The sequence below is a fragment of the Heterocephalus glaber genome, unplaced genomic scaffold (assembly GCF_053883595.1).
Source record: "Heterocephalus glaber isolate CG9 unplaced genomic scaffold, H.glaber_assembly_v1.0 deba00001553, whole genome shotgun sequence".
In the NCBI taxonomy this organism is placed as follows: Eukaryota; Metazoa; Chordata; class Mammalia; order Rodentia; family Bathyergidae; genus Heterocephalus; species Heterocephalus glaber.
In genome coordinates, this window is record NW_028258344.1 from 33,912,439 (window position 1) to 33,939,084 (window position 26,646).

General features: G+C 36.8%; 1 protein-coding gene across 7 annotated transcripts in view; it reads left to right on the forward strand.

Annotated features, from left to right (window-relative positions):
• Necab1 (N-terminal EF-hand calcium binding protein 1) overlaps window positions 1-26,646 on the forward strand; it is a 272,176-nt gene that overhangs the window by 192,343 nt on the left and 53,187 nt on the right. For all 7 annotated transcript variants that reach the window (XM_087190575.1, XM_087190576.1, XM_087190573.1 and 4 more), the window contains one exon: window positions 25,436-25,572. In XM_087190575.1, the coding sequence (XP_087046701.1) occupies window positions 25,436-25,572 (137 nt within the window). The remainder of the gene's footprint in view (window positions 1-25,435; window positions 25,573-26,646) is intronic.

A 26,646-nucleotide genomic window follows, 5' to 3' on the forward strand; every position in this document is an offset into this window, starting at 1 on the left:
TTGCCTAAAATTGCTTTTGCTATTCTAGGTCTCTTCTTGCTCCAAATGAATTTTTGGATTGTTTTCTCAAGGTCCATGAAGTATGCTGCTGGGATTTCAATTGGGAGTGCACTGAATCTATATAGCAGTTTTGGAAATATTTTCACTATGTTGATTCTTCCTACTCGGGAGCAAGAGATGTCTCTCCATTTTCTGATATCATCTTCAATCTCTCTTTTCAGCGTGCTGTACTTTTCAGAGAAGAGGTCTTTGATTTCTTTCATTAGGTTGATTCCTAGGTATTTCAGTTTTTTGGATGCTGTTTTGAAAAGAATTGTTTGTCCTATTTCTTTCTCAGTGAGTCTGTTGTTTGTGTAGAAGAAAGCTATTCATTTTTGTGTGTTGACCTTGTATCCAACTACTTTACTGAATTGGGTTATTAAGTCTAGAAGACTTTGGGTGCACTTTTTATGGGTCTTCTATATAGAGTATCATGTCATCTCCAAATAATGACAATATGACTTCTTCATTTCCTATCTTTATTCCTTTTATTTCTTTCTCTTGTCTAATTGCTTTGGCTAATGTTTCTAAAACTATATTAAACTGGAGTGGTGATAGTGGACATACTTGTCTTGTTCCTGATTTTAGTGTGAAGGATTTCAGTTTTTGACCATTTAGTATGATATTGGCTGTTGATTTGTCATAGATGGCTTTTATCAGATTGAAGTAGAGACCATCTATTCCAATTTTTGTAGGGTTTTTATCATAAATGCATGTTGGATTTTGTCAAATGCTTTTTCTGCACCTATTGAGATGATCAGAGATGATCATATGGTTTTTGTCCTTGGCTCTATTGATATAGTGTATTACATTTACTAATTTGCATATGTTCAACCATCCCTGCATCCCTAGGGTGAATCCCACTGGGTCAGGGTGTATGATCTTCTTGATGATCTTCTGCATTCTATTTGCCAGTACTTTATTAAGGATTTTTGCATCTATGTTCATTAGTGAGATTGGGCTATAGTTCTCTTTTTCGGTTGGCTCTTTCTCTGCTTTGGAGATCAAGGTGATGCTTGCTTCCAGGAATGAATTTGGGAGTATTGTTTCCCTTTCAATTTCATTGAAGAGTTTAAATAGTAGTGGCAGTAGTTCCTCCCTAAATGACTTGTAGAATTCAGCAGTGAAGCCATCAGGAACCAGGCTTTTCTTGGTTGGTAAATTTTTAATTACATTTTCAATTTCATTGATTGATATTGGGTCATTTAGAATTTTTAGGTCTTCTTCGTTCAACTTTGGTAATTCATACTTATCTATGAATCTGTCCATTTCTTCTGTGTTTCCATCTTATAGGAGTATAGGTTCTTGAAGTAGGTATTGATGATCCTCTGGATTTCTGCTGGGTCCTTTTCATTCCTAATTGCATGGATTTGGGCCTTTCTTTCCTTTTTCTGATAAAGTTGGCTAAAGGTTTGTCAATTTTGTTGATTCTTTTGAAGAACCTACTGTTGGCTTCATTGATTTTTTTTGTATCATTCTCTTAGTCTCCATTGCATTGATTTCTACTCTGATCTTTATAATTTCCTCCCTTGTATCAGTTTTGGATTTGTCCTGCTCTTCTTTTTCTAGAAGCTTGAGGTTCAGCATCAGTTTCTTTAATTGGGCTCACTCTGTTTTCCTAATAAGAGTATTCTCTGCAATGAATTTCACTCTCAAGACTGCTTTCATTGTTTCCCATAGATTCTGATATGCTGTATTGCCATTGTCATTTAATTGTAGGAACTGCCTGATTTCTTCTTTAATTTCCTCTGTGACCCATTGGATAATCAGAAGTGTCTTGTTCAGTTTCCATGTGTTTACGAAATTCTTGTGGTTTCTTTTGTTATTAATCTCCAATTTCATCTCACTATGTTCTGATAATATACAGGGGGTAACTTCAATTCCTTTGCACTTTCTTAAACATGTTCTATGAGTGCATATGTGATCTGTTTTGGAGAATGACCCATGTGCAGCTGAAAATAATGTGTATTCTGATTTTGTGGGGTGGAACACTCTGTAAACAATTGTTAAGTTCATTTGTTCAAGATTTTGAGTTCTAGTACTTTGTTGCTTATTTTTTGTCTAGTTGATCTGTTTGTGACAGGGGTGTTCAGGTCCCCCACCACTATTGTATTAGTGCTTATTTAATTTTTCATGTCCATTAGTATTTGTTTTATATAGTTGAGTGCACTAGTTTTTGGTGCATAGATATTTATGATTGTCATCTCTTCCTCTTGAATTTTTCCCTTTACAAGACTGTAGTGTCCTTCTTTGTCTCTCTTAATCAGTGTTGGTTTGAAATCCAATTGATCTGGAAAGAGGATAGTTACTACTGCTCTTTTTTGTGTTCCTGTTGCATGGAGTATTGTTTTCCACCCTTTAACTTTCAGTGTATGAGTTGCTATTTGAATTGCATGTGTTTCTTGTATGCAGCATATTGTTGGATCTTGCTTCTTGACCCACTTTGCAAGTCTATTTCTTTTGATTGGTGAATTGAGACCATAACATTGAAGGTCATAACTGATACATATTGACTTATCATTGTCATGACATTTTCCTTTTGTTGGATTTTCCCCCTTGATTTAATTTCTTGTCATGCCCAATGGATTCATTCTGATGGGCTTCCTGGGGTTGTAATCCTCATTGTCTTTTCCTAGCATATTGTTGACAATTTGTTGGAGTGTTGATTTGGTATTCATGAATTGCCTAAGTTGCTGTTTATCCTGAAAGTATCTTATTTCACCATCAATTTTGAAAGATAGTTTTGCAGGGTACATCAATCTGGGTTGGAGGCTATTTTCCTTTAGGGCTTGAAATAGATCACTCCAGGCTCTTCTTGCCTTGAGGGTTTGTGCTGAAAAGTCTGCTGTGATTGTGATGGGCTTTCCTTTGTATGTGATTTGTTACTTTTCTCTAATTGCTTGTAGAATTTTATTCTTCTTTTTCTGGAATCTTAACTATTATATGCCTATGTGTAGATTTTTTTAAATCATGGCTTGTTGGAGTCCTATATGCCTCACTTATCTGTATGTCAAGTTCTTTTCCCCTGCTTAGGAAGTTTTCTGCCATCACATCTGTGAACAATTTTTTTTATGTCATCTGCACTCTCTCCTGTTTCATTGACTCTGATCAGTCTAATGTTATTCTTCTTTGCATCGTCTAGCAGCTGCTAGATTGATTTCTCATGGTCCCTTACTATTTTTAAGAACTTTTTCTTTTCCTGGTCACTAATTGCATCTTGTCTTCTACATCTGAAATTCTGTCCTCATATTGGCTCATTCTGTTGTGTAATCTTTCAATGGAGTTTTTAATCTCCTAGAAATCTGTTTGCCTCTGTTTTATGGATTCCCTTTGTTTGCTATGCTGGTATTCCATCATGTTCCTCAGCTCCTCCATTTTTTTATCTTTGTCTGATCTAGATTTATTAATCATTCCTCGCACTATGGGCACAATCTCTGCTGTTATCTGAGAAATTATTTCTGATTTCATTTTTTCTAGATGCTCTTTTGTTGCCAGTTCAGAGTGTCCTGGTGTTTGAGTATCAGATTGTTACATCTCATTTCCCTTTCAGGTTACTTTAGGTGATCTAGAAGTATGGTTTTGAGACTTGTTTACATGTCTTCTCATTTCAAATGGGGGGGGTGTTTGCTGTTGCTGCCTGTGTGGTTTACCTCCTTGGCGCTGGGGACAGCTCTGCTTCTCGGTGCTGGGGGCCAGGAATCATCAGTTTTAATCACAGTGCTCATACAAGTTAGTATTTTGCAAAGGATGTTATTTTTAAAAAGTTAAGGTCAGCATCAGGTTTTCTCATAGTTGGATTTTTTTCCATAGTCCATTATGTTGAACTCAGCTTCAAGATGGTTTTGATTATGACATTTCTTCAGCTCATGATCTTCTGTTCTGACATTTTTGAGAGCTGTAACCAAGATTATAATGTGGCAGAATATGGTAGGCGCAGGTGAGTAATATTTTTAGAATTTCTTAGAAACAGAAGCCTCTTTTTCATGCTGACAATCCGAAGTGCAGGGAGAAAAAAGAGAAAGACATATATAGCACAAATATCATATAAAATAAATTGATAACATATATATTTTTTTTGGTACCAGGGATCAAACTTGGGACCTTATGGTTGTGAGGCAGTTGGTGGAACCACTGAACTAAATCCCTAGCCTGATAACATATATTAACACTTTCACTTCTTTCAAATAAATATTTTTAAGAATGATTGTGTTAATCAGAACCCAGTTCTTTCCTAGTATATAAGGAAATACATGATACTATGAAAGGGTGAAACCATTTTTTATTGACATGCCAGTTCTGCTTTCCAGTTCTGTATAGGTTATTTGTGTATAATAAAATATGGAAAACAGCCAAACATGGTGGTGCTCACCTGTAATCCCAGAACTCAGGAGAGTGAAGCAGGAGAATAGCTTCAAGTTTGAGGTCAGCCTGGGCTATATAGTGAGTTCAAGCCCAGCCTGAACTACAAAGAAAGACCTTGTCTCAAAAAAAAATATATGGACAACCATCTTGGAACCATGCAAATCAGGATATATACAAAGATGTCTCTGTTAAGAACAATTTCACATTAAGGTAAAACTTCATTTGATTCATAGCTCTGCTACTTGCTTGTATATATGCCTATCTTAACCTCTTAGCCTCCATTTCTTCTTTTGTCAGGTGTGAATATTGTCCTTCCTTCCCAAAATTGCTGGGAGGATAAAATGAGACAACATGTGTAGGAGATTCAGCACTCATTCCATGACAAGGAGTCACAAAAGACTAGTTATCTTTTTTTTTTTTTTACTTCGAAGATCATTCTCAAGTTTCAGTCTTTGTTTTTGGGACCAGTTGATAAACATGTGGCTTGGCATTTTCTACATATATGAGAGATTATTTATTAGAACAATAACAAAAATATTTTGTTTCTACAAAGTAGAGGAGAGAATTCAAAAGAACAGCAAACCAACAGTTGAAATGATAGTCTGGGATGTTCATCTTCCAGAGAAAAATTGTAAGTCAGAAATTCACCATCCACATTTCTTTAAAAAGTGAATAATAAATCAGTGTGCTTTATGAAACTTCCCTTCATTATCAGGATACAGATGTAAGCTGATCCCTGAAAAGCAAATCAGTAGTTGAAGCACATGGGCTTGTTTCTGGAGAGCTTTGGTCTGACCAATGCCTAGAGATGCCTGCATTTCCCTGAGGAGTTAACCAAGATGCTACTTAAGGGCAGAGACCCATATGATTATGTATAGGCACAAATGTCATCAATAAAAGAATTATCAAAACTCACAGAAATTGATTCATGAAGGTATAGGGGAATGTCTGAAAAGGAAACACAGCTCCTCGTCAGCCATCTTCTTATTAACACGATCAAAACAGATCACCTACAGTGACAGAACATACCCTCCTACAACTGCCACGGCAGCACAAAGGCGCTATGTGGGACCTCTCTACCAGTTATAAATAGCTCTTGGAGCAGAATCCAGTGCTTCCGGTCCCAAAGGGAAAAAAACAAAGGTAGTTACAGCCCCAAGGAGATACAGATGGCTTTTGAAAAGCAGTGAACAAAACAGAAGTTGTGCTCTTGAAGAGTGAGTGCTTCCATCCACCTAATTTAATTGACTTGGGAAGAGCAGCCACCATGTCAAGGTGCTTGGTGCCAGGAGGAACACAACAGGACAAACGTTAGCCTCTCCCTTCTAATCAAATGATATGATAAAGCCTTTTTACTAGTGATTGCTTTACTGTCTTGATCATTTTGTTGCAGATGTTTTTTCACCTGATAGAACAAGAAGTTGCCAGTTTGATAAAGAAAAACAGACACGGAAGTTATGTGAGCCCTCACACCTGCCCTGCATGGTTTAATGCAAAATAGCTGAATCTTCAGCTTCTTTACAGAAAGGAATACTGTGGGGAACTGGCCTGTGGCCACAGGGAAAGGACTCCCTAGAGAAGTACTGCATGGAGTTAACCTGTGGTGGCAGGTGGAAAGAACTGTTTTTCTCCTTGAATCCTTACTCTCCTCCTCCTTTTATATTTTCTCATGCAAATCAGAGGCACAATTAAAGCTCAATGAGCTGATCATCAGTGGGAGGATAATTCTTCCAAGTTACTCATTTTAGACAAAGTGTTTTTTAGAGTCTATATTTTATGTAGCCTTAGAGACACTTTGTGGATGAGTCTTAAAGAATTAACAGGTAGAAAGCAGCAATACAAGTTCCCTACTTCAATTTCATGCTAAATTTGTGGCAACCTTTTCTTTTCTATTTCCATAATCCTTGAGGAGATTCTTTTAGAGGTAGTTAAGATGCAAATTCACTACAGTTCCATCACACCTTATCTGCAATTCCAAATTCTAAATCTTCTGAAAACAGAATGTTTTGGTTTTGTTATTGCTGCTGTTGTAAGCTTAGCACCAAAGTCCATTTGGTAGGAAAAAAACTACTTTAATACTCAGGATTTAGGTAAAAGAATATTAATGTGTTCATTACATCTTACTGGTCTAGATCCTGCTGTAGATATAATGTAATATGTGGTATATGTGGGTATTACTTCTTTAGAGTGTAAAAACTCTCTAAACTTTGAAATAATCTGACCCCAGTGGTATTGATAAAAGATTTAATTGTGATGGCTATCTTGTTATATATAGTATGACAATAGATCTTCTAATTATTTTTCAGACCATCAGATTATATGCCTCAGTAATGTTAAGAGTCAATGATTTTTTTTTTTGGTACCGGAGATCGAACTTGGGACCTTGTGCTTGTGAGGTAGGCGCCAGAACCACTGAGCTAAATCCCCGGCCCAATATTTTTATGCTTAAAACACAAAGAAAATTACCAATTATTTAACAAGTTTATTGCATTTCAAGGAGAATGAATTGCATACACAAGTGAAAACCCCTCATGCTCTGGGGAAAAATGTGGATGGAGTTATTTACCTTTCAAAAATGACACACTTGAAGCTCCCCCACCGCCATCCCAAGCTCCTAGGGCAGAGATGAGCTGTGTGGGTGCCAGAAGCACCCCCTCCCATGGAAATGAGAAGACACATAAACAAGTTTCAAAAACAGACTTCTGGATCACCTACAGCAACCCCAAAGGGAAATGAGATGGAACAATCTGATACTCAACCACCTGGACTCTCTGAACTGGCAACAAAAGAGGATCTGGGAAAAATGAAATCAGAAATAATTACTCAGATAACAGCAAAGATTTTGCTCATGGTGCAAGACATGATTAATAAATCTAGAGAGGACACAGATTAAAAAAATAGAGGATCTGAGGAACATGATGGAATCCCAACATAGGAAACAAATGGAATCCATAAAACAGATACAAACAGATTTCCAAGAGATTAAAAACTCCATGGAAAGTCTGTGCAGCAGAATGAACTAATGTGAGGATAGAATTTCACATATAGAAGATAAGATTGCAATTAGTGAGGAGGAAAAGAAAAATTGCTTTAAAATTGTAAGGGAACATGAGAAATCAATCCAGCAGCTGCTAGATGATGCAAAGAAGAATAACATAAGACTGATTGGAGTCAATGAAGAAAGAGGAGAGAGTGCAGATGACATAAAAAAACTCTTCACAGAAGTGATGGCAGAAAACTTCCCAAGCAGGGGAAAAGAACTTGACATACAGATAAGTGAGGCATATAGGACTCCAGTTAACCTTAATCAAAAAAAAAAAATCTACACATAGACATATAATAGTTAGGATTCCAGAAATCCAACAGAAGAACAAAATTCTACAAGCAGCGAGAGAAAAGAAACAAATCACATACAAAGGAAAGCCCATCAGAATCACAGCAGACTTCTCAATGCAAACCCTCAAGGCAAGAAGAGCTTGGAGTGATGTATTTCAAGCCCTAAAGGAAAACAGCCTCCAACCCAGATTGATGTACCCTGCAAAACTATCTTTCAAAATTGATGGAGAAATAAGATGCTTTCATGATAAAGAGCACCTCAGGAACTTCATGAATACCAAACTGGCACTAAAAAAATTTTAGACAGTAGCCTAGGAAAAGACAATGAGGATCACAACCCCAGGAAACCCAGCAGAATGAATCCATTGGTCATGAGAAATTAAACACAAAGGGGGAAAATCCAACAAAAAGAAAAAGTCATGACAAGGCTTTTAAAACTTTGAACTTCATCTCCCTAATGAGTGTATAATTCAATCTTATTATTGTACTGATTAGTATTTTTCTGATTCTAGAATTGCACACCATTCCTTGTGCTATACTGGCTATTTATCATCTTCTTATGTCTACATTTTAATTGGGTTGTCTATTAATGAGCTCTAAGAATTCTTTATATATTCTGCTCATAGGTTATATGTATTGTAAATATGGTCTGTTTAAGGACTACTTTTCATTTTAATGATGTCATTTAAAGTTCTAAATTTTGATGGAATCCTATTTATCAATTTTTTCCTTTTATACATCATGTTTTTTGTATCCTAGGTAGTTCTTGCCTACCCTGAATTCATAAATATTTTCCCTTATAATTTCTTCTTAAAGTTTTATACTTTTAGGCTTTCTTATTTAGGTTCATAGATCCCTTCAAGTTATTTTCATGTATGGAAATAAAGGATTGAGGTTAATTTTTTATATACGGATACCAGGTGTTCTAGTGCCGTTTGCTGAAAACACTATCTCTTCCTCGGCTCTTGAATTGAGTTTATATTCTATAAAATGCTAATGTTAAATAATCTTTCAAAACTCAGTGGACCATATATGTGTGGTTCTATTTCTAGAGTCTCTGTTTTATTCAAATGATCTATATGTCTTTCCTTACACCAACACTGCCTTGATTACTGTAGCTTTAGAAGAAGTTTTAAAATTAGGTACTAAATGTCTTACAACACTGTTTTTGTTTTTAACTTTTTTAGGTCCTTTGTACTCCTACATAACTTTTAAATTTCAATATCCAATTCTTCATTTATAGCAAGTATACACAGACCTGAAGTTTTATATATACTTTGTGTTTTCTAATCCTGCTAAATTCAAGTACAAGTTCTAGGGGCTCCTAGAGATTTCTTAGTATTTTCTCTGTAAATGATCATTTCATCTACATATAAAGATTTTGCTTCTGCTGTGCCAATCCTATCCTAGTTGTGTCATTTTATTGCCAGACTATTTTGGTGGGGACTAGGTTTCAAAGTTTAATGGACAGATAAAGAGTAAGCATATCTGCCCTTGTTCCCCACCTTAAGGAGGAAGCATTGTATCTTCTCCATTTATATAAGGCATTCTCGCTGGAAGTATGGAGTACATGTCTTTAATCTGTTGAGAAGTTTCTGTTCTCCTTCTAGGCTCCTGATAGCTTTTACCATGAACAGCTGTAGAATTTAGTCCAATACTTTTTCTCCAACTCGTGAGAGGATCATATGGCTTTTTCCTTTCCTCTGTTTAAATGATGACTTTTGGGGGTGGATCTTCCAATGCTGAACCAACACTGCCATCCCTATAACAAAACCACTTTCTACACCCAGCCAGATCTGACTTCCAATAGTTTGTCTTGTTAAAAAAATTTCTATCTATGTTCATACTTTTTCTTCTATTATCTTTATCCAGTTAGGATTAGCACAATGTTGATTTCCTAAAATGAGGGGAGAAGTGTTCCTTCTTTTTTCTGCTTTAATTGTTTGATATAATTTATCAGTTAAAATGTTTGTGAGCCTGCTGTTGTCATATAGGTAGGTTTTCAAGTTAGGAATATACTTTCTTTAATAGGTGCTATTCAAATTTTGTATTTCCTCCAGAGTTAGTTTCATTAATTTGTCTTCCAAGGTACTTCTTAGAAGTTGTCAAATTTATTTCAAAAAAGATTTTTATAATATGCTTTTTATATCCTTTTAAATTCTGTAAAATCTGTGGTAATGTCTCCTAGATCTTAATATTGTAATTTTAAAAATGTATAACTGATATTGTGTAACAGGAAGAAAAGGTCTAAAAGAGCAGGGGAATTGGGAGGGGTAGGGGAAAGGAAAAAAGGGAAAGGAAAAAATATGAAAAGAAGAAAAAAATGGAAACAAGTTCTTTGCAAATAGGGAAGGGTGGAGGGGGTGAAGGGAGGGCAAGGGAAGGGGAAAAAAATAAGAACCAAGATACTCATGTAAAGATACAAGATCCCAATGATGAATGTAACTATTTTATACCGAAAATGTACCAATAAACTTAATGGGAAAAAAAATGACACACTTATGGAACAAATAATTGTGTTTGTGATAAGTGTAATGTCATGTAATTAATCAGGGATGCTTTCATTTATAGGCTTAATTTACTAAGAGAAATCCACGAAGTGCTTCCCATAAGTCACAGATGACAAGACAGATGGTGGAGATAGCTTTGGGAATAATCAATTGGTTTAAAGAATAATTCCTTTTTATATTTACTATTGCTATGGGATGAAATTAATTATGTATTACCTCTTTACAACCTCTTTATCTTCTGTAATTTTCCATACTAGCTTTCTTAGTTATGGCCCATATCTTCTTAAAATGTAAAGAATATGGCCTCAAAATGGTCTTAAATGTAGAAATTCTCTTTAATTCAATTACAATTAGGAAAACCCCCTAACCACACACCTCACAATCGGGCTGCATTTTGAACAGATGGAAAAGGTAACTATCAAGCCCAGTTAACCCCTATGAGAGGAAGTTTAAGTAGGAAGAAATTCAAAGCCTTAGCCCACACCTCTGTCAGCTCTCACCTCCCTCTTAAGCCAAGAGTTGAAGCCCTGAATGCAAATGAAAAATATAGCCTTGTCTTTAGACTTGGAGTAGGATGACTTATGGATTTATAGCAATATTCTCCTGTTTCACTGAGATCAGACATGACATTACCTCTATAGAGACTTGTAAAAGTGCAAAGTGTAAAAAGTGAGCAAATTGAATATTTGTGGCCACTTTTGAAAGTTCCCAGAAGACCAAAAACTTCGAAAGAAGCAGCACTTCTGCATTAGTTAGAATGCTCTAGAGGAACAGAATCAACAGAAAAATGTATGTATAATTATGAAAGGGGATTTATTAGGTAGACTTTCAGTGGCCATTTGAGCCCTGGAGAGCTGCAGAATCCAGTAGTCTCTCAGACAAGAGGATAGAAGCTACAGAACAAGACGGGTCAAGGATGCAGCACCAGTTCAAGGTCAGAGGCCTGGAAGCTCAATGGAGAGTCACCAGTGTTAATCTGCATTGGAAGGCTGAAGAAACTGGAGCCCTATATCCAAGGACAATGACAAAGACTGGAGCTCTTCAAATACAAGCACACTTTTTTCTTCTTTTCATTTTTATTTTTTCCAGGCTGTAAGGTGGTTGGTGCCACCCACATCCAGGGTGAATCTTTCCTTCTCAGTTTCTGGCCTACATGTCAATCATCCACAGACACACCCAGAACTCTGCTTTACGAATCTGCTAGGCTTGTCTTAATCCATTCAAGTTGGCATCTTAATGGTCACAGCCTTCCAGGGAGTCCTTCAAAAATAGAATCAACAGTGCACAAGATTTGTTTATCAAAGTGCTCCTCAAGGGTAGAGGAGAGAGGGGGCTGGAATAATGGGCAGAGACTTCAGATGTAGGCCTTGTACCTAAAAGTGAAGAAGAGATGGAAGTTGGGCCAGGAACAGCCTTGGAGAAAAACTTTACTAGAACAAGGGGGCTTCCCATAAGAAGAGTCCCCCACTGGGCAGAAGTGGACCAGGTCCAAAATCTCCAGTGAGCAGTCACTAGTGGGGAGTGGCCTGAAGAGGATGTAGCTTAAACAGGAACACTGCAGAGGAACCCAAGGAGTGACAGCTGAGACTGTATCTTAACCACCCTTTCCCAGCAGGTTCCCTAGAACCTGCACAGCTACTGCAGTACCTATAATATAGCAGAAGGTGATAGAGGAGACTAGAAGAAGATTCAGGAATCCTTGAAAATCACCTTTAAGGATTCTTTTCTCTCACTCTCAAGGATTTTTCAGTCTTTACAAGTTTTTAAGAATGAATATCCTTGGGAAGAGAAAGACCTAATGTCTTTGTTAGTGAATAACTTTATTGCTGAATAACTTAATCTATTTTCTGTTGTTACACAAAATACTCAAGTCTGAGTAATTTATAAAGAATATAAGCTTATATAGTTTATGGCTCTGAAGGCTGGATAGACCAAGAATATGGCGCTGGCATCTTCCTTGCATGCGTCTAGAGCCTCCTTGATACATCATAAAATTGTGGAGGGCATCACATGACAAGCCAGAGCAAGATCAGGTCTCTCTTTCTTTTCCCATAAAGCTACTAATGCCATCATAAGGGTGCATTCTCACGACTTTATCTAATCCCAATTATCTCTCAAGGGCTCTGTGTCCAAATGCCACTAACATACGTATGATTTTGGAGGTAAAATTTCCAACACATGAACTCTGAGAGAATACACTCAAACTGTATCACAGAAGGTGGCTGAAATCTAGCTAAGAGCAAAAGGATAGGACTCAAAATTTATCTGAGATGGAGGATGGTGAGAAACTCTGGGACACAGGGAGGTATAGAGGGAATAGTGATGTACTCAAAACAAATCACCTAGACGTAGCCCTGCCATAGTTGGTCAGATGCTCCAATCTTGTCCTTGACATATGTAATATTATATAGCACAGTTGATTTTTGTATATGTACATTTATTGTACCCTGATTTAACTCAGAAAGGCTGACAGTGCTTTCTTCTTTGCCATAGGAAACTCGTAATTCACGTGGATTCTTTGTAATGAGGCTAAGCATGATGGTTCCTAAAATGTCCTACAAATCTTCTGGGCCCCACAATGGGCAGTGGGAAGAAAGGAAAGCAGAACTCCTTCCTCTCTATAGTTAGATCCATGAGTACAGATAAAAAGTATGTTAAGCCAGGCTGAGTGGCACACAATTGTAAGCCCAGCACTCTGGGAGGCTGGGGCTGGAGGATACCAAGTTTGAGCCTAGCTCAGGCAATTTAGTGACTTAGCAAGCAAGATCCTGTGTCAAAATAAAAATATAAACAGAGAGTTGGGGATGTAGTTGGGTGTGCAGTCCATGGGTTCAATCATCACTAAAAAGAATTGTAAAACATTGATTATTCATTCGGGAGAATGAATATCCTCAAAGAGCATATTCATGTTTCATGCAGTATTGTAAATGCATCCTCTTTGAGCAGAAGAATTAAACCTTTCCCCTGTCTTTCTCTAAGTAAGAATCTACTCACTGTTTTTTGCATTTTCATTATTAGAATTATTTTCCTTATTTCATTAAGAAAACAGTTGTTCACAAGCAAAGCAGCTGAGCTTGCTCCTTATGTGATGAAGTAGGGAGATTCGGGGATTTTGTTAAATGACAGGAGGCTCACAACAGATTGGACATAAATCTGTTTTCTCCCCATCCTCCTGTGTATCTTTGCCAAGGCTCTACAGCAACAAGAGAAGGGTGGAGGGGCCATGAGAAGACAGCTTCCCTTCTGGAAAGAAGAGGAAAAATGGTTCTCTGCTTCCCACCCAGTTCCAGGTGAACCAGTAAACACAGACTTGTCTGGAGTGGAAACTGAGCCCAGTGTTCCCATTTCACAGAGTTGAGGACATGATCACAGAGGGATTGATGGACTTGCCTGAAGTCACACTAGGAGTTCATGGTCAAGCTTGTCACCTAATATAAAATCTTGTCCTCTATAAGGATCAAAAAATATTGCTCAGAACTGAGTAGAAATACTCAAATTAGTTCATTCCAGTCCAGTCTCCAATCTGCTACCACAAGGCCTCTTCTGAGCATAATTATGAAGATTATCACCATAACCTTCCAGGTACCAGGTTCTGTATCTGTTGCCGTGGCAAAGGAGCAAAATCAGAGCCTTTGATTAAAATGAATACTTTTGTAAGAATCAATCAAGATATCTGTCAGAGTTTCATCACTGTCTTATAGTATCTTTGACTTTGCATAGGTTCCCAAGCCTGAAGCATAAGCTGTCTAATTGAAATTTGCTTTTTGTTGTTTATATCATAACAGAATTAATTTTGTTCCATCAGAGTCTTGATTTTTTTCCAGTAATGTAAATGTACTTTAATCATTCTAAATATTTCAATGATTGGATTTCAGTGATAAGAAATAGACTGATAGTGAGGTTATAACTTACATTTGTGATCTTTTAGAATCTAAGATTTATCTTTCAGCATTAGTATTTTTTGAGTACTTGCTTCAATGCATAACCCAGAAGCCTGTGAAAGAGGGATGTAAAATTATTAAAGCAACGTGGATATAATCATTCCAGCATAGGATCTGATAAATCTTTGCCTAAAGGCTGTAACTTTTCTGAGAGAAACCTTCTGAGGCTGATATGATTTGTCTTTTTACTCAACAAAAACTGAGTTTTTGAAATGATGTTGCCTTTTTGCCATTCTCAGCTCAAATAGAAATTCAGCTGCAATTTAGATGATGTTCCCCTTCCTTTTTTAATTGCTGATTTTCAGACCTGAAAGCTCTCATTGCAGCAGTGCTCTTCAGGGCACAGTTTTTATATTCAGGAGCCTTTGCCATCAGGGCCTCAGGAGAGGAACCTGCTGCTCCTCTGGAGACACCAGCTTGGGAATGATCAAGCTGCTCTAGAGATTTGTGTTTCAAACACCTTTTGATAGGAGGCAGCAGACAAAATTCTTTTTTTTTAGTAATACATGTTTATTTAATAGGAGGTTTCCATATTTCTGAAGTTGAAGCTAATGTACTAATGAAATAAAGCATAGTACAATAAAATGAAAGAACATGATCTGTGTTCTTTTGAGGCACAAAAGGGGCTAGTTGGTAGGATTCTTCCTCACTCAATGCTTAGAACAATCTTGGAAAGTAACAAGAAGACATACATATACAAAGTCACAATGATAACAATAAATAATTTATATCTAGCTGGAGGGGAGGGGAAATCCCACAGTTTTATTGTGGTGAGGGTAGATTAACTGTCTCTAACTAATGTATGTTTTAATTTTTTAAATTTTTATTTATACATTAATTGATACATTTTAGGTATACAATACATTTACATTTATAATTGGGTGCCTGTACCTGAACATGATGTATCTTAGTTCTTATTTTTTCCCCATTACCTGTGCACCCTTCACCCCCACCACCCTTCCCTATTTACACAGACTTTGTTTCCTTTTTTTTTTTTTTCTTTCACGTAATTTTTCCTTTCCCTTCTTTCCTTTCCCCTTCCTCTCCCGCCACCCCTCCACCTTTGGACCTTTTCCTATTTCGAATTATCAATTATTTTAATCATTTTCATCCTTATTTACACTTTCAGTTTCTCACACTAGAGATACTATTCGGTAGCAGACAAAATTCCTGTCTAGCCTGGGAGGGCTACGTGGTCTGAGCCAATAACTCTCATCTGTCTACATTTCATTTTGGAAGTGAGGAATTTGTATGCATGGATCCCTTCTTGCTGATTGCCTGTAAAATTTGAATATTGTGACTTTCTGACACTCAATTTTGCTTTCCAGTTTAAGAGACTAGTAATATACAAAATACTAAAATTATGATGCATCTTATAATTAATAGCATTTTGTACTTGATGAAATATAGTGTTTTGTTGTTTTTAAAGTTTCCCACTGGAAAACAAATTTTGCTTATTAATTATTCTAAGAAAGTTACCTATTCCCAGGGATGCTTTTCTGAATAACTGGTTCATTCATAAATGACCCACAAGGGCAAATTAAATCCAAAAATGTGTCAGTGTGCATATATTTACTAAATATCTCTTATTTTCCTTACACTAAGCTTTTTTTAAATGCTCATAATATTTTAATACTCAATTTTTTTCTGACTCAGAATTTGTTTAGATCAAAGACAAAGATAATTTGTCATTGAGAGCAGAGAGATTGAATGATACTTTAAAACTGTATTTGTCTCTGACAGACTTGGCAATTTAGACACACTCAGTATATTATAGGACTGTGATTAGAATAGAATTATCTACCTGACACATACTGTTTAGGAAGAGTCAAATGACAAGAGACTGTTACCTTTGGGGTATCTTTTACTCCAGCTCTATCTTATATCTTTTCCTGAGCCTAAAATGATATTCAGAGAAAGTGTGTGAGTAAGGTGGAGAGCAGAGTATTTATGGGGTAGAAACTTTGATGATATTTTATTATCAACATCAACAAACATAAACTGCATGCAAATTATGTACGAATATAGCTCTGTACTCTTATAAAGAAAAATGTAACATTTGGTTCTACTACACTCCAAAGAAATGCAGAATAGCAGTTAAGGAAATAATATATGAGAGGTGATGGAAATCACTAATGTGGAAGTGTTTCCAGGTTTTCTCGGCCTCCTGCTTGCCAGAGGGTCCTGCGTGTTATAGCCCCTATCAGTCAACGGCCACAGCTTCTTAAGTGTATAAGGATACTGTATTTCTACCAGACAAGTTCCTACACATATTGTAACCTTAAATTGTAAAATAAAACAAAAAAGAGGAGAGCCATACAAACCAAATGTGGGACCTAAAGGATATAATACAAACACTCGCAACCACCACCAGATCCCGAAACTAAACCTACTAGTCACCCTGGAAGTCCTTCCACGGGCTCTGGCCCAGCTGCAATCCCTTCTTTCCCCTGGAAATAAACATCAAACTGATCCGTGCAGGAAACACTTGTTTGCATTTTATTATGGTTTTATCACACAGATGTTCATTCCTAGAAACTAGAGTTTGGTTTATTTTTATATGTGCTAGATCTCTTAATTTTTGGGTTAGCCTGTAATCCATTTTATTTATATAGTTTATCTCTGGCAGTTTAGAGAGGTGCTCACAGTTTACACTTTGCTGATTACCTACTCGTGGTACCATGAATCATGTTTGTCTCACCTCTGCATTTGCTGCACATTCTGAACAGAATCCAAGGCTTATTTGACAAGACTACAGCTGGCAGTGAATATCAGGACTCACATACTGTCTGCTTGTCTCTGTTTTGATGTTGGCAGCCTCTGATGCTCTATGTCTGGATGAGGGGTCAGCAAACTCTAGCAGTTGGCCAAATTCTGGCAGCCATCTATTTCATATGGCCAATCAACAAAGCCGGAATCTTTCATTTAAAATAATGTATGTCTACTTTTATGCTCCATGTTCACAAAATCTGAAATGTATACTGTGTAGGCTTCTACAAAAATGTGCCTGTACTTAGAACTCAGGTCACCAGTCTTTATGTTGCATTTTCTCTGGTCATCTTGCCTGTCTGCTGCTCATTTTCTAACAGATCTCTGAGCAGAGCTCATGGGAACAATATATATGTTTCTGCATTTTTGTGGGGGATGAGGGCCTTTATCTTTTAAATCACTTCTGCTTATATAAAATCCTTGAATCCATTTTATTTTAAATATCTTAACTATGTTACTACACTTTCTTCTGACATAAAAAGAGTTGCTTCTGGAAAATTTGGAACCTAGTTGTTTTATTTTTTTTAACCTCATGGGTCATTTGCTCTCTACGTCTAGATGCACAAAGAGTTTTTGCATTGTCTTTTGAAGTCCAATAATCTTGTTAAGATACATCTTGATGTATTTTTTCTGAGTTGATTTTCCTATATATACAATATGCTTTCAATATTTAATATCACATCTTTTTTGTTTTGGAAAACATTCTTGATTACAAGATTCTAGTATTTGTTCCATTCCTTGGTTAGGTTCTACAGTTCTTTGGGGATTCTACTATTAATAAGTTGGTTATTTTGTTTATCCTTATTATTTATCATGTCCTCTCAAATCCATTTTGTTTCTTTTCTTTACATTTTTTAGTTTTAGTTTTTCTCTTTTCCTTATTTTAAGATACTGTAGGGGCCGGGGATTTAGCTCAGTGGTGCTGGCGCCTGCCTTGCAAGCGCAAGGTCCTGGGTTCGATCCCAGGTACCCCCCCACCAAAAAAAAGATACTGTATGTTTACTTGTTCTTTTGTTCCTCTAACCTAGAATCAGTCCCCGAAATCATATTTTTCCTCTAATTGTTTTCTAAATTGTGATACCTCATTTCTGAGCTTGTAATATGTTGTATCTTTTCATAAGTTTTTTCTTAATGTCTTTTAGCTTTATAAATTCTTCCTAATACGTTGATCTGATTATGGACTGTCTTTCTGGTATGCTTTCATACCAGGGATGTTATTCTGTTCTTTATTTCACTTTTTCTTTTTACAACATTACATAGAATTTTACTTTGGTAATTTTCTGTTGTTACTTTTTTAAAAAAATATGTTTTCCAAATCTTTCTAAATTGGCTGTGTTCAGAACTGGTTTTCTAACTTAACCAAGATTCTTAGATGGTTGTCTTGTGGTATTGAAAAATGAACTGGTGCCTGCAATCCTGGCACTCTGTGAGGCTGAGGCAGGAGGATCATAAGTTCAAGGGCAGCCTTAGCAACTTGGTGAGACTCTGTCTCAAAATAAAAAAAAGGGAGGAATGATTGTTGGGGATGTAGCTCAGTGCAAAGGCCCTGGGTATCTCCAATACCACCAAAAAAAGAACAAAAGAGTGATGACTTTCCTCTGAGATTTCCTGGCTGTGTTCCTCTCCCCTCCTTTTTATCTGAATCTTCTTTTCTTGTTTCTGTTGTCTCATCCTGTTCACTTTTGATTCCACTTTCAGCAGATTCTTCTCATGCTGGCCCCTCCTGATGTACCATTTAGGGTGGCTAATTTAATTTCAAGAGTTCATAGGAGCTTCACAGTTCCAGCCCCTGTAAGCCTTGCTAGATTTTTGTGCTCTCCCATTTTTACATTCACATGTTTGGGATAAAACATCTCAGTCTGAGCCAGTGACTATTTGTTGGCCACTTCGGAGTCTCTGTTTTCAGGACTATGATGAATCCTACTTCCTCCCTTCATTTTTTCCAAACATCCAGGGACAGCAGGCAGTAGAGATTCTTGTGGCAGTAAATTTATCCTTATCCCCCTATAATTTGAGTTTGACAGTGCTTTGTTCTCTAGCTTTGTTGTGTTTGTTATCTATTGGAATCTTTTGTTGTGCTGTTTTCCAATTGTTCTGTTTTTGTGTAAAGATTTCAGCTTCTTCAAACACTATGCTACTAATGAGGATATCTTCATAAATCCTCCTGTGGCTATTTTTCTGCTCTCTGAACTCCTGTGAGCTAGACAAGAGAGTGCACCTAGGTGAATAAAGTCAGACTCATACAGACTTGAGGTCAAGATCTGAGAAGAAACTAAGAAATAGCAGTAAAGTCAGAGACTGAGAAAAGAATTTTGGAAAGACTCTGAAAAATGAGGTGCTCTGTGGAAGATTACAAATGACAACATTCAGAGGACACAAAGGGGAAAGCAAAGAATGTGGCTCAGATTTGTAAGTTGTACTCCATGTACTATCTTTGGTGAGAAAAAGATTAAGAATGGAAAAGCTTTTTGATTAATTTTGCAGTTGAAATCCACATTTTAAACTTGACACTCCTCAATCTGATGAGCCGAAGCCTCAATATATTAATAAATCTGTATACAAAAGGTATATATTTTTGAGTAGCAAGGTATAGAAGATGTATAGTAGAAAATATATGTGAAAGAAAATTAATCTCTGTGGAGAGCTTACTATATGCCAAATACCAAGTATGCATTTATCCTAGCAGTAATTCTGATGTAGCCTATTTTCACAGCAGACAAACCCAGATCCTGTGAATTTTGAGCTAATGATCTGTCCATTAGACTTTGTAATACTCTTCCTCATTATGGTAATAACAGCCATGAACAGTATCCAAAACTATGAGCTACCATGCTGTGCACTCTAAATGCCATATTTAGTTTAATCCTCAAAGTAAGCTTTTGATAACTATTCTTATTCACACACAGTTAAGGACATAGAAACTGGAAAGGTTGAATATGTTGCTAAGTTCACACATCTGTCCAGTGGCACAAGTGTAGATCAGAATTTAAGTCTGACCATTCTCTGACCCAGGTTCTTTATTTTAATCAGGGTATGTTTGTTGTACGTAATGATGATCGATAACATTCATTTGGGAGAACTGGTATATACACACATGCATACACACATTGATCATTTTTAGCTCCTCCTTTCCCTACCCCTTCCCTGCTCCCCTGACCCCCTTCCCCTTCTCCAAAAAGTCTGCCTCTCTGTTTCCTATTCTCTTTCTTTTATTCTTTATTTATATTTTGAGTTTCTCATATAAGAGAAACTATGCCATATTCAACTTTCTATGTCTGATTTATTTCACTTAACATTATGTAGACACGGATTCTTAACCACTCTACTGTTAGCCACCTATGGATGGAACCTGGGTCTTCATCTCCACTGTTATCTCCAGGTTTGGACTGACTCTGTAGATGTCCCCATCCTTATGGCCATATACATTTTCATAAAATCCCACTTCTTTGAAGAGGACTACTTCACAGCAGAATGGGATTGCTCTCTGGGTAAAGATATCCAAGTGGTCATGTGCTCCTGATGCAAGACAGAGAAATAGAAGGAGCCAGAGGAAGAAACCTACACAAAATAAGTCCTTGGCAACATGGGATGAGCCTTTGATAATAGATCATGGCAAGATAAAGGTCTTAGATAATATAACTCATCTCTGAAGTATTTTCTGCTTTCAAACTACAGAATATCAACCTAAAATAGAGGTACAGATTGTTTCAATCTATTGGTTGTTTAATAATATTTTATTCCAAAATTAGAGCCATGTCTCCTCTCTCACTAATGTCAAGATCTGTTATCATCTTACTCCTTGGACTCTGCAGACTGCAATTGTTTTGATCTCTTATTTTGCCATTTAAGACTTCCAACAATGTCTTTTTTTTTTTTTCGGTAGTGAGGGCTGAATCCAGTGTTTTGTGCTTGTACATCCTAGGGAAGTGCTATAGTACTGAGCTGCACTCCCAGCTCTTCTTGTCTTACTTTTTTATTTTGAGGCAAGCTCTCACTAAGTGCTCAGACCGCCCTCAAACTTCTGATCTTCTTGCTTCAGCCTCCTGAGTAGCAAGGGTTACAGGCGTGCACCACTATGTCTGGCAACCTCAGCCCACTTTTAAGACACTTAGTTAAGAACCAATTCTTCATTTTTTGTTTTTTTAATCATAAATTTGATAGAGTATTTTCCCTATTTGAAAAGAAAAAGTATGAACTGTTTTAAATGGAAGCCTAAAAATATTTCTAAAAAGTAGGACATAGGTAATGTATGTATGCCACTTATTATAAAAAAGAAAGTAACAGTTTGGGGAAGGATCCTGAAAAAGAAAGACATAACCTTATCCTTGCAGCATGATGCTTTTTCATATTGTGGAAACTGGCACAGATACCTCACACAAGACTGGCAAAAGCCGCAGGGGCTTGGATCAAAAGACAGAAGCAATACTCCCTGCCAAATGTGATCGTTTCTGACCTCATAAACAAGAAGACACTGAGACTACATGTCACCAGCTTCATTAATGTTCAAATGGTGAATACAAACAAGGCATTCTCATGCTCTGATTTTCCTAATTAACTCAGATGATTCATAGTGGGTTAATAACTAAGATCTCCTCTCTTCCATCAACCAGATGGGCAGAGCTTGCATACTGAGAAATTATCTGACAATTAAGATGCACAAGCAGTCCCCTAAGAAACTTGATTTTCAAAATTCTATGGTCTCAGTGCTAGGATTTTTACTTGGATGAATGCTAGCCTGTTTTAGCTCCACAAAACAAAATACAATTGAAATGTTTACATTCCAGGCTTTCCAAAGGCAAAAATGGAAGCATTAATGTTACTTTGTTAATGATTTCCACCTAATGATTCATGTAATTGACATTTCTCAATGGCTTGAATGAATGTTATTGGGATAAAAGTATAGCGTTAGCTTCCATTTACTCATAATCTCTCTAATGAGCATGACAGACAAAACTGTATCTGAAATAAAGAGGCAGAATCTGGATATTCAATATCATCCGCACATTTATTGTTTTGTATATAATAAGATCAGTGGTTCTTTCTGCCAGTCTTTCCAATTCTGTGTTTTGCACAAAGGACATGCACCTTACATCAACATATCAATCTTCTGGGGGAATGAGGAATGTGAAGATCTCATTTTGTACCTTCACAACCAACACATTTGTTAGGAATAAAAAGGGCCAGGCTTTGACATTTTCCAGCTTGTTATCTGTTTAATTTTCCATCTGCTTCTTTTGCCACTGACTTCCAAAGGAACATCTGCTGCATATCTGAGAGACGGGAAGCAAGACTGAATTTGTGCCACCTAGGTCTGCAGGCCCAAAGCTTGGGATCCAGAATAAGAGAAGGGAAGAAGACTAACAAATGGTCCAGAAAATAAAATAAGGACAAACAGTCTGCAAAGAGCAGAGCTGTATTTCCCTTTATTGCAGAGCCCACATGACCAAGCAAGCTGGGCTGCAGCATTTACACCCAAGGGTGCGATGCGGAGGGAGGCAGCAGGGCTTGCTGAGCAGGAAGAGCAGAGCACAGGGCTCAGACTTTCCTTTGGGTGCCTTCCTCTCCACAGGGAGTCCCTCACATACTCCTCACACACTCTTTAAGCTTTTATGGGGCAGCTGCTGTGAGCCAGTCTTCATTCTGAGCATTCTGGAGGCACAGATGAATAAGACATAATTTTTACCCATAAAGAGCTGAACTAAAATGGGGCAGAAAAACAGTAAACAACAGATTGCAATATAAAGTGACACTCCTATACCCTGGGTAGGGAAAGGCGTTACAGGAGTGCACAGAAGGAAGAGAACTGTGCCTGGTGCTGTGAGGAGGCAGGCTGGTTCCAGGCAAGGAAAGGCTGTGTGTGGAGAAGGTGCGTGAGCAGAGCCTGAAGAGTGAGTAGGAATATCAGGAAATAAATTTTTTTCCTTATTCCCTATGGGCACCACACAATATCAAACCTTCAAAACTGACTCAAAAAAATTAATCTCTCAAAGCAGTTTCCCAACCTGGCACCCCCTCGATGTCAAGGCACCAAGATTTCTGTCCAATATATTAACCAACTGGATTGTGACATTTCATAAAGTTATCTGAAGGGTGGCTGGTGGGGATAGCAAACTCTCATCCTAGGAGGGGGAAACATCAGCATCATTGAAACTTCCTGATTGGCTATGAGGAAGCAGCAACAAAGCAGCCAGTTCTCTAATTTTAACTTTCCTTAAATATCTAACTTTAACTGTCAAAATCTTTGTATGTAAGAGCAACAATAGCAATGCAATAAATTCTTAGGATAGGAGTTTATCTGTGAAACAATCAGGTAGTGAATGAGTATCTACTTGGGGCACAATGAAGGATACAGAAATATAAGGCAGGACCTTGGTGTCTGAGAAGGCAAAATCTAATTGCAATGACTGGAGTATTTGAATCAGCTAACTAGAAAATGTACACATGTTCTATAGCTCTGACATGACATGACAAATATTTAACATTTCAATGAAAAAAGAGTAGGGCCAACACTATGCTTCATTGCTCAGTAAACGTATGCTTCCTTCACTTTTCAATGATATCTATAAAAATAAAACGTATCATTTGCTTTGGATTAGTCATAGTGTACACTGAGATGCAAAAGTAGTCACCATAATCTCTGACTATGTATTGTGCTTTGTCTTCGTTTTAATAAATTTAAAAAACATGGATTGACAAAATGGAAACAACTATGAAAAGAATCAAACACAACTTTTTTCTATTATACATTCTCTTTCCATTTCAAAGGAAATTTGCCTTAATTTAAAAAAAAAAATTTGAAACTGATGTTTTAGCTGGGTGCATCAGCACTCCCTGTAATCCCAGCACTAGGCAGGCTGAGGCAGGAGGATTGCTGTAAGTTCCAAGCCAACCTGGGCTATATAGTGATTTCAAGGCCAATCTGAACTACATAGTGAGACCCTGTGTCAAAAAAAATTATGTTTTAAATTTTTCATTGCCAATAAATAGAAAACTATGAGAGCAAATTAAGTATTTTGTGTATTTTTAAATTGATTTAACTCATAAAGTCCTTGATTGTCATGAACACATAATGCTTTGTTTTATGGTTGTTTTTTTAAAGAGTTTAAAGAAATTACAATTGTTTATTTTAAAATAATATTAGATACGGTAGGTAAGAAAATCTCCTGGTTTGTTCACCTGCAGAGAATATGCTAAAAAAGAGACTGATGAGTGAAACCTTTTGCTGTTTCAAATTAGGAAAGAAATGTGGTTTTCTATTATATTAGGTTGTTCTGCTAACAGAGAAAAATTCCAAAGCAATTTATAACAGGAAGTCACAGTTCGATATTTTGTAATTTACAGTTAATAGATACTCAGAATCTTCTTGTATTGGAATATTTGTTGATGTTATTAGCTTGATTTATAAGTGAGAAAGGTAAGATACAGAGAGACTGAATAACTAAATCTTGTTTGCTTAGATTTACAAACATGTCCTATGATTCCGTGGCACACTGACTCATTGCATTGTCTTCTCACCATCATTCCTTTCAGTTTCATTTTCAGCCACACACATACACAAATCATTTTGTTTAGGGACAGAGCCAAATCAATCCATTCCTTCACTGAACTTGAATATACTGTTCCTACCAAAAACTCTAGAAAATCAGATTTAGTTGATTGGTCCCATGATCTCAGAGTGGTCCTGATGATGTTTCAAACTTGCTGGCCTAGTTTTCTTCCTTGCTTCTCCCTGAGACTTCATAGTGTGCTAGGTACTACCACTTAGAGCTCAGCCACCTACCTAGACAAGCTCTACAAGTACAGCTGTCAACTCTGCAATGATCTTCACGCAGACCTGGAGCTGATGGAAGGAATGGTGCGTCTGTGGCTAAAATGATATGCTGGAAGTTAGCTGCAAATGAGCCTCAGGTAGTTACTCAGTGAGGGACATGAGCAGATTTAGTAAATTGTTGGACATGAGTGGATTTAGTAAATTGTTGTTCCAAGTCTAACATTTTCTGAATTTTAAAATAACTGTACATAATTTCCTGTGGCTTCAGCATAATACAGATCAAGCATAATAAATACATCAAGAGGGAATTAAGCCAGTTGCTGAGACATGACTGCATGTTGCTGGTAGCATAGAAAGTATATGATGGCATGGTCATCATTTAAATGAGATAGAACAAAACCTGAGTTAGTCACACTTCAACTCTGTTATTCCCCAGATTTTTTTTAAACTTTTCTATGGATGTGTATTCCATAGTATGGCTGGATTTTCTATTTCCTAATCATGAGGCAAATATAGTAAGGTTCCGAAGCCCCTTTCTCAGCTTCTGGGAGGAAAGTAGAGCCTGACCACAGACTCCAGAGCCAACACTTTTTCTCTTCTTTCCTTTCTCCTAGGACTCATCTGAGATTAAAGGACACATGGGGGAAACTGATATCTGGTTATTTTTCCCCACTGAACTTCTAATTGCACTTATTTGTCACCCTTAGGACTACCAGGAAGCTTCCAATTTGGAACAGTTTGTCACTCGATTTTTATTAAAGGAAACATTGAATCAGCTGCAGTCTCTCCAGAATTCCCTGGAATGCGCCATGGAAACTACTGAGGAGCAAACTCGTCAAGAAAGGCAACTAAACATTTTCATATGATGTCTCTTTAGTGATTCTAATTTTGTGGAAAACTAGTTGAGGATCACTGTATTAATGGAAATGAATGGATTTAAATGGTCAAGGACCTCCACTTGCTACTTGCCTTGTTATTTGCCTCTAAAAATATAACATTTCATTCTTCTTTTAATATCCTTCATTTTCTCAGCAATTTTGAATCGAGAATTTAGTAGACAGAGAAGAGTTTAAAAGACAATATTAATATACATTTAACATGGTGCTAATCCTTAAAGAACTGAAAGTCTATTACATAAATAAGACATGGGCAAAAAAGGTACAGCATTGTAAATACAGAAAGGAAAACAAATTGGTAATGAGTTTGAGTAGAATGAAAAATTCAAAAACATTAGAGGGATAAAAGTCTATCTCATGAAATTCCTCTATGACATTTGAGCTTTTCTTGAAATGAATATAATATGAAAATGTAGAAATGATGGGAAAGACTCTTATAGAATAAGTGAATGTGGATATGCTGGGGAGATTTGAATATTTAGTAAGCCTGATTATTTAGAGAAATGTAAAAAGTGAAAGAGGGGAAAGATTTCACCCTTCAATGTTATCATTAAGTATCACTGAGAGGAAAAGTGGTGATATTATAATATCTGTATAAATACACTAATGCTAAAGAGACACTTACAATGGAAATGTGTAAAGTAGACATCAAAGTAATTCTAACAAAAAGAGTGCATTCTTGAGTTGCCATTCTTCATACTTTGAAAGTTAAAGAACAGTTTGGCACAACTCTTGCTCTTATAACATATTTTTGTCTTTAAACTGACAGATATGTCTTTATCTAACTTTTGATCATACAGTAGGAATAAATACACAATTAAATTTTTTGAACAGGCCAATGGATTACTCTGTAGGACCAATTTTTCTAAACAAATTAATGGATATATAATCATTAGGACATGCCTAAAACTACTGGAGCTTTGAACCATATGTTTCCACTGTCAAAAAGAGTGATCAACAGTTCCACCACTCCCAGCCTAGAGGAAGGAGCTTCTGGGCTGGCTTTCCACCACTCCCAGCAC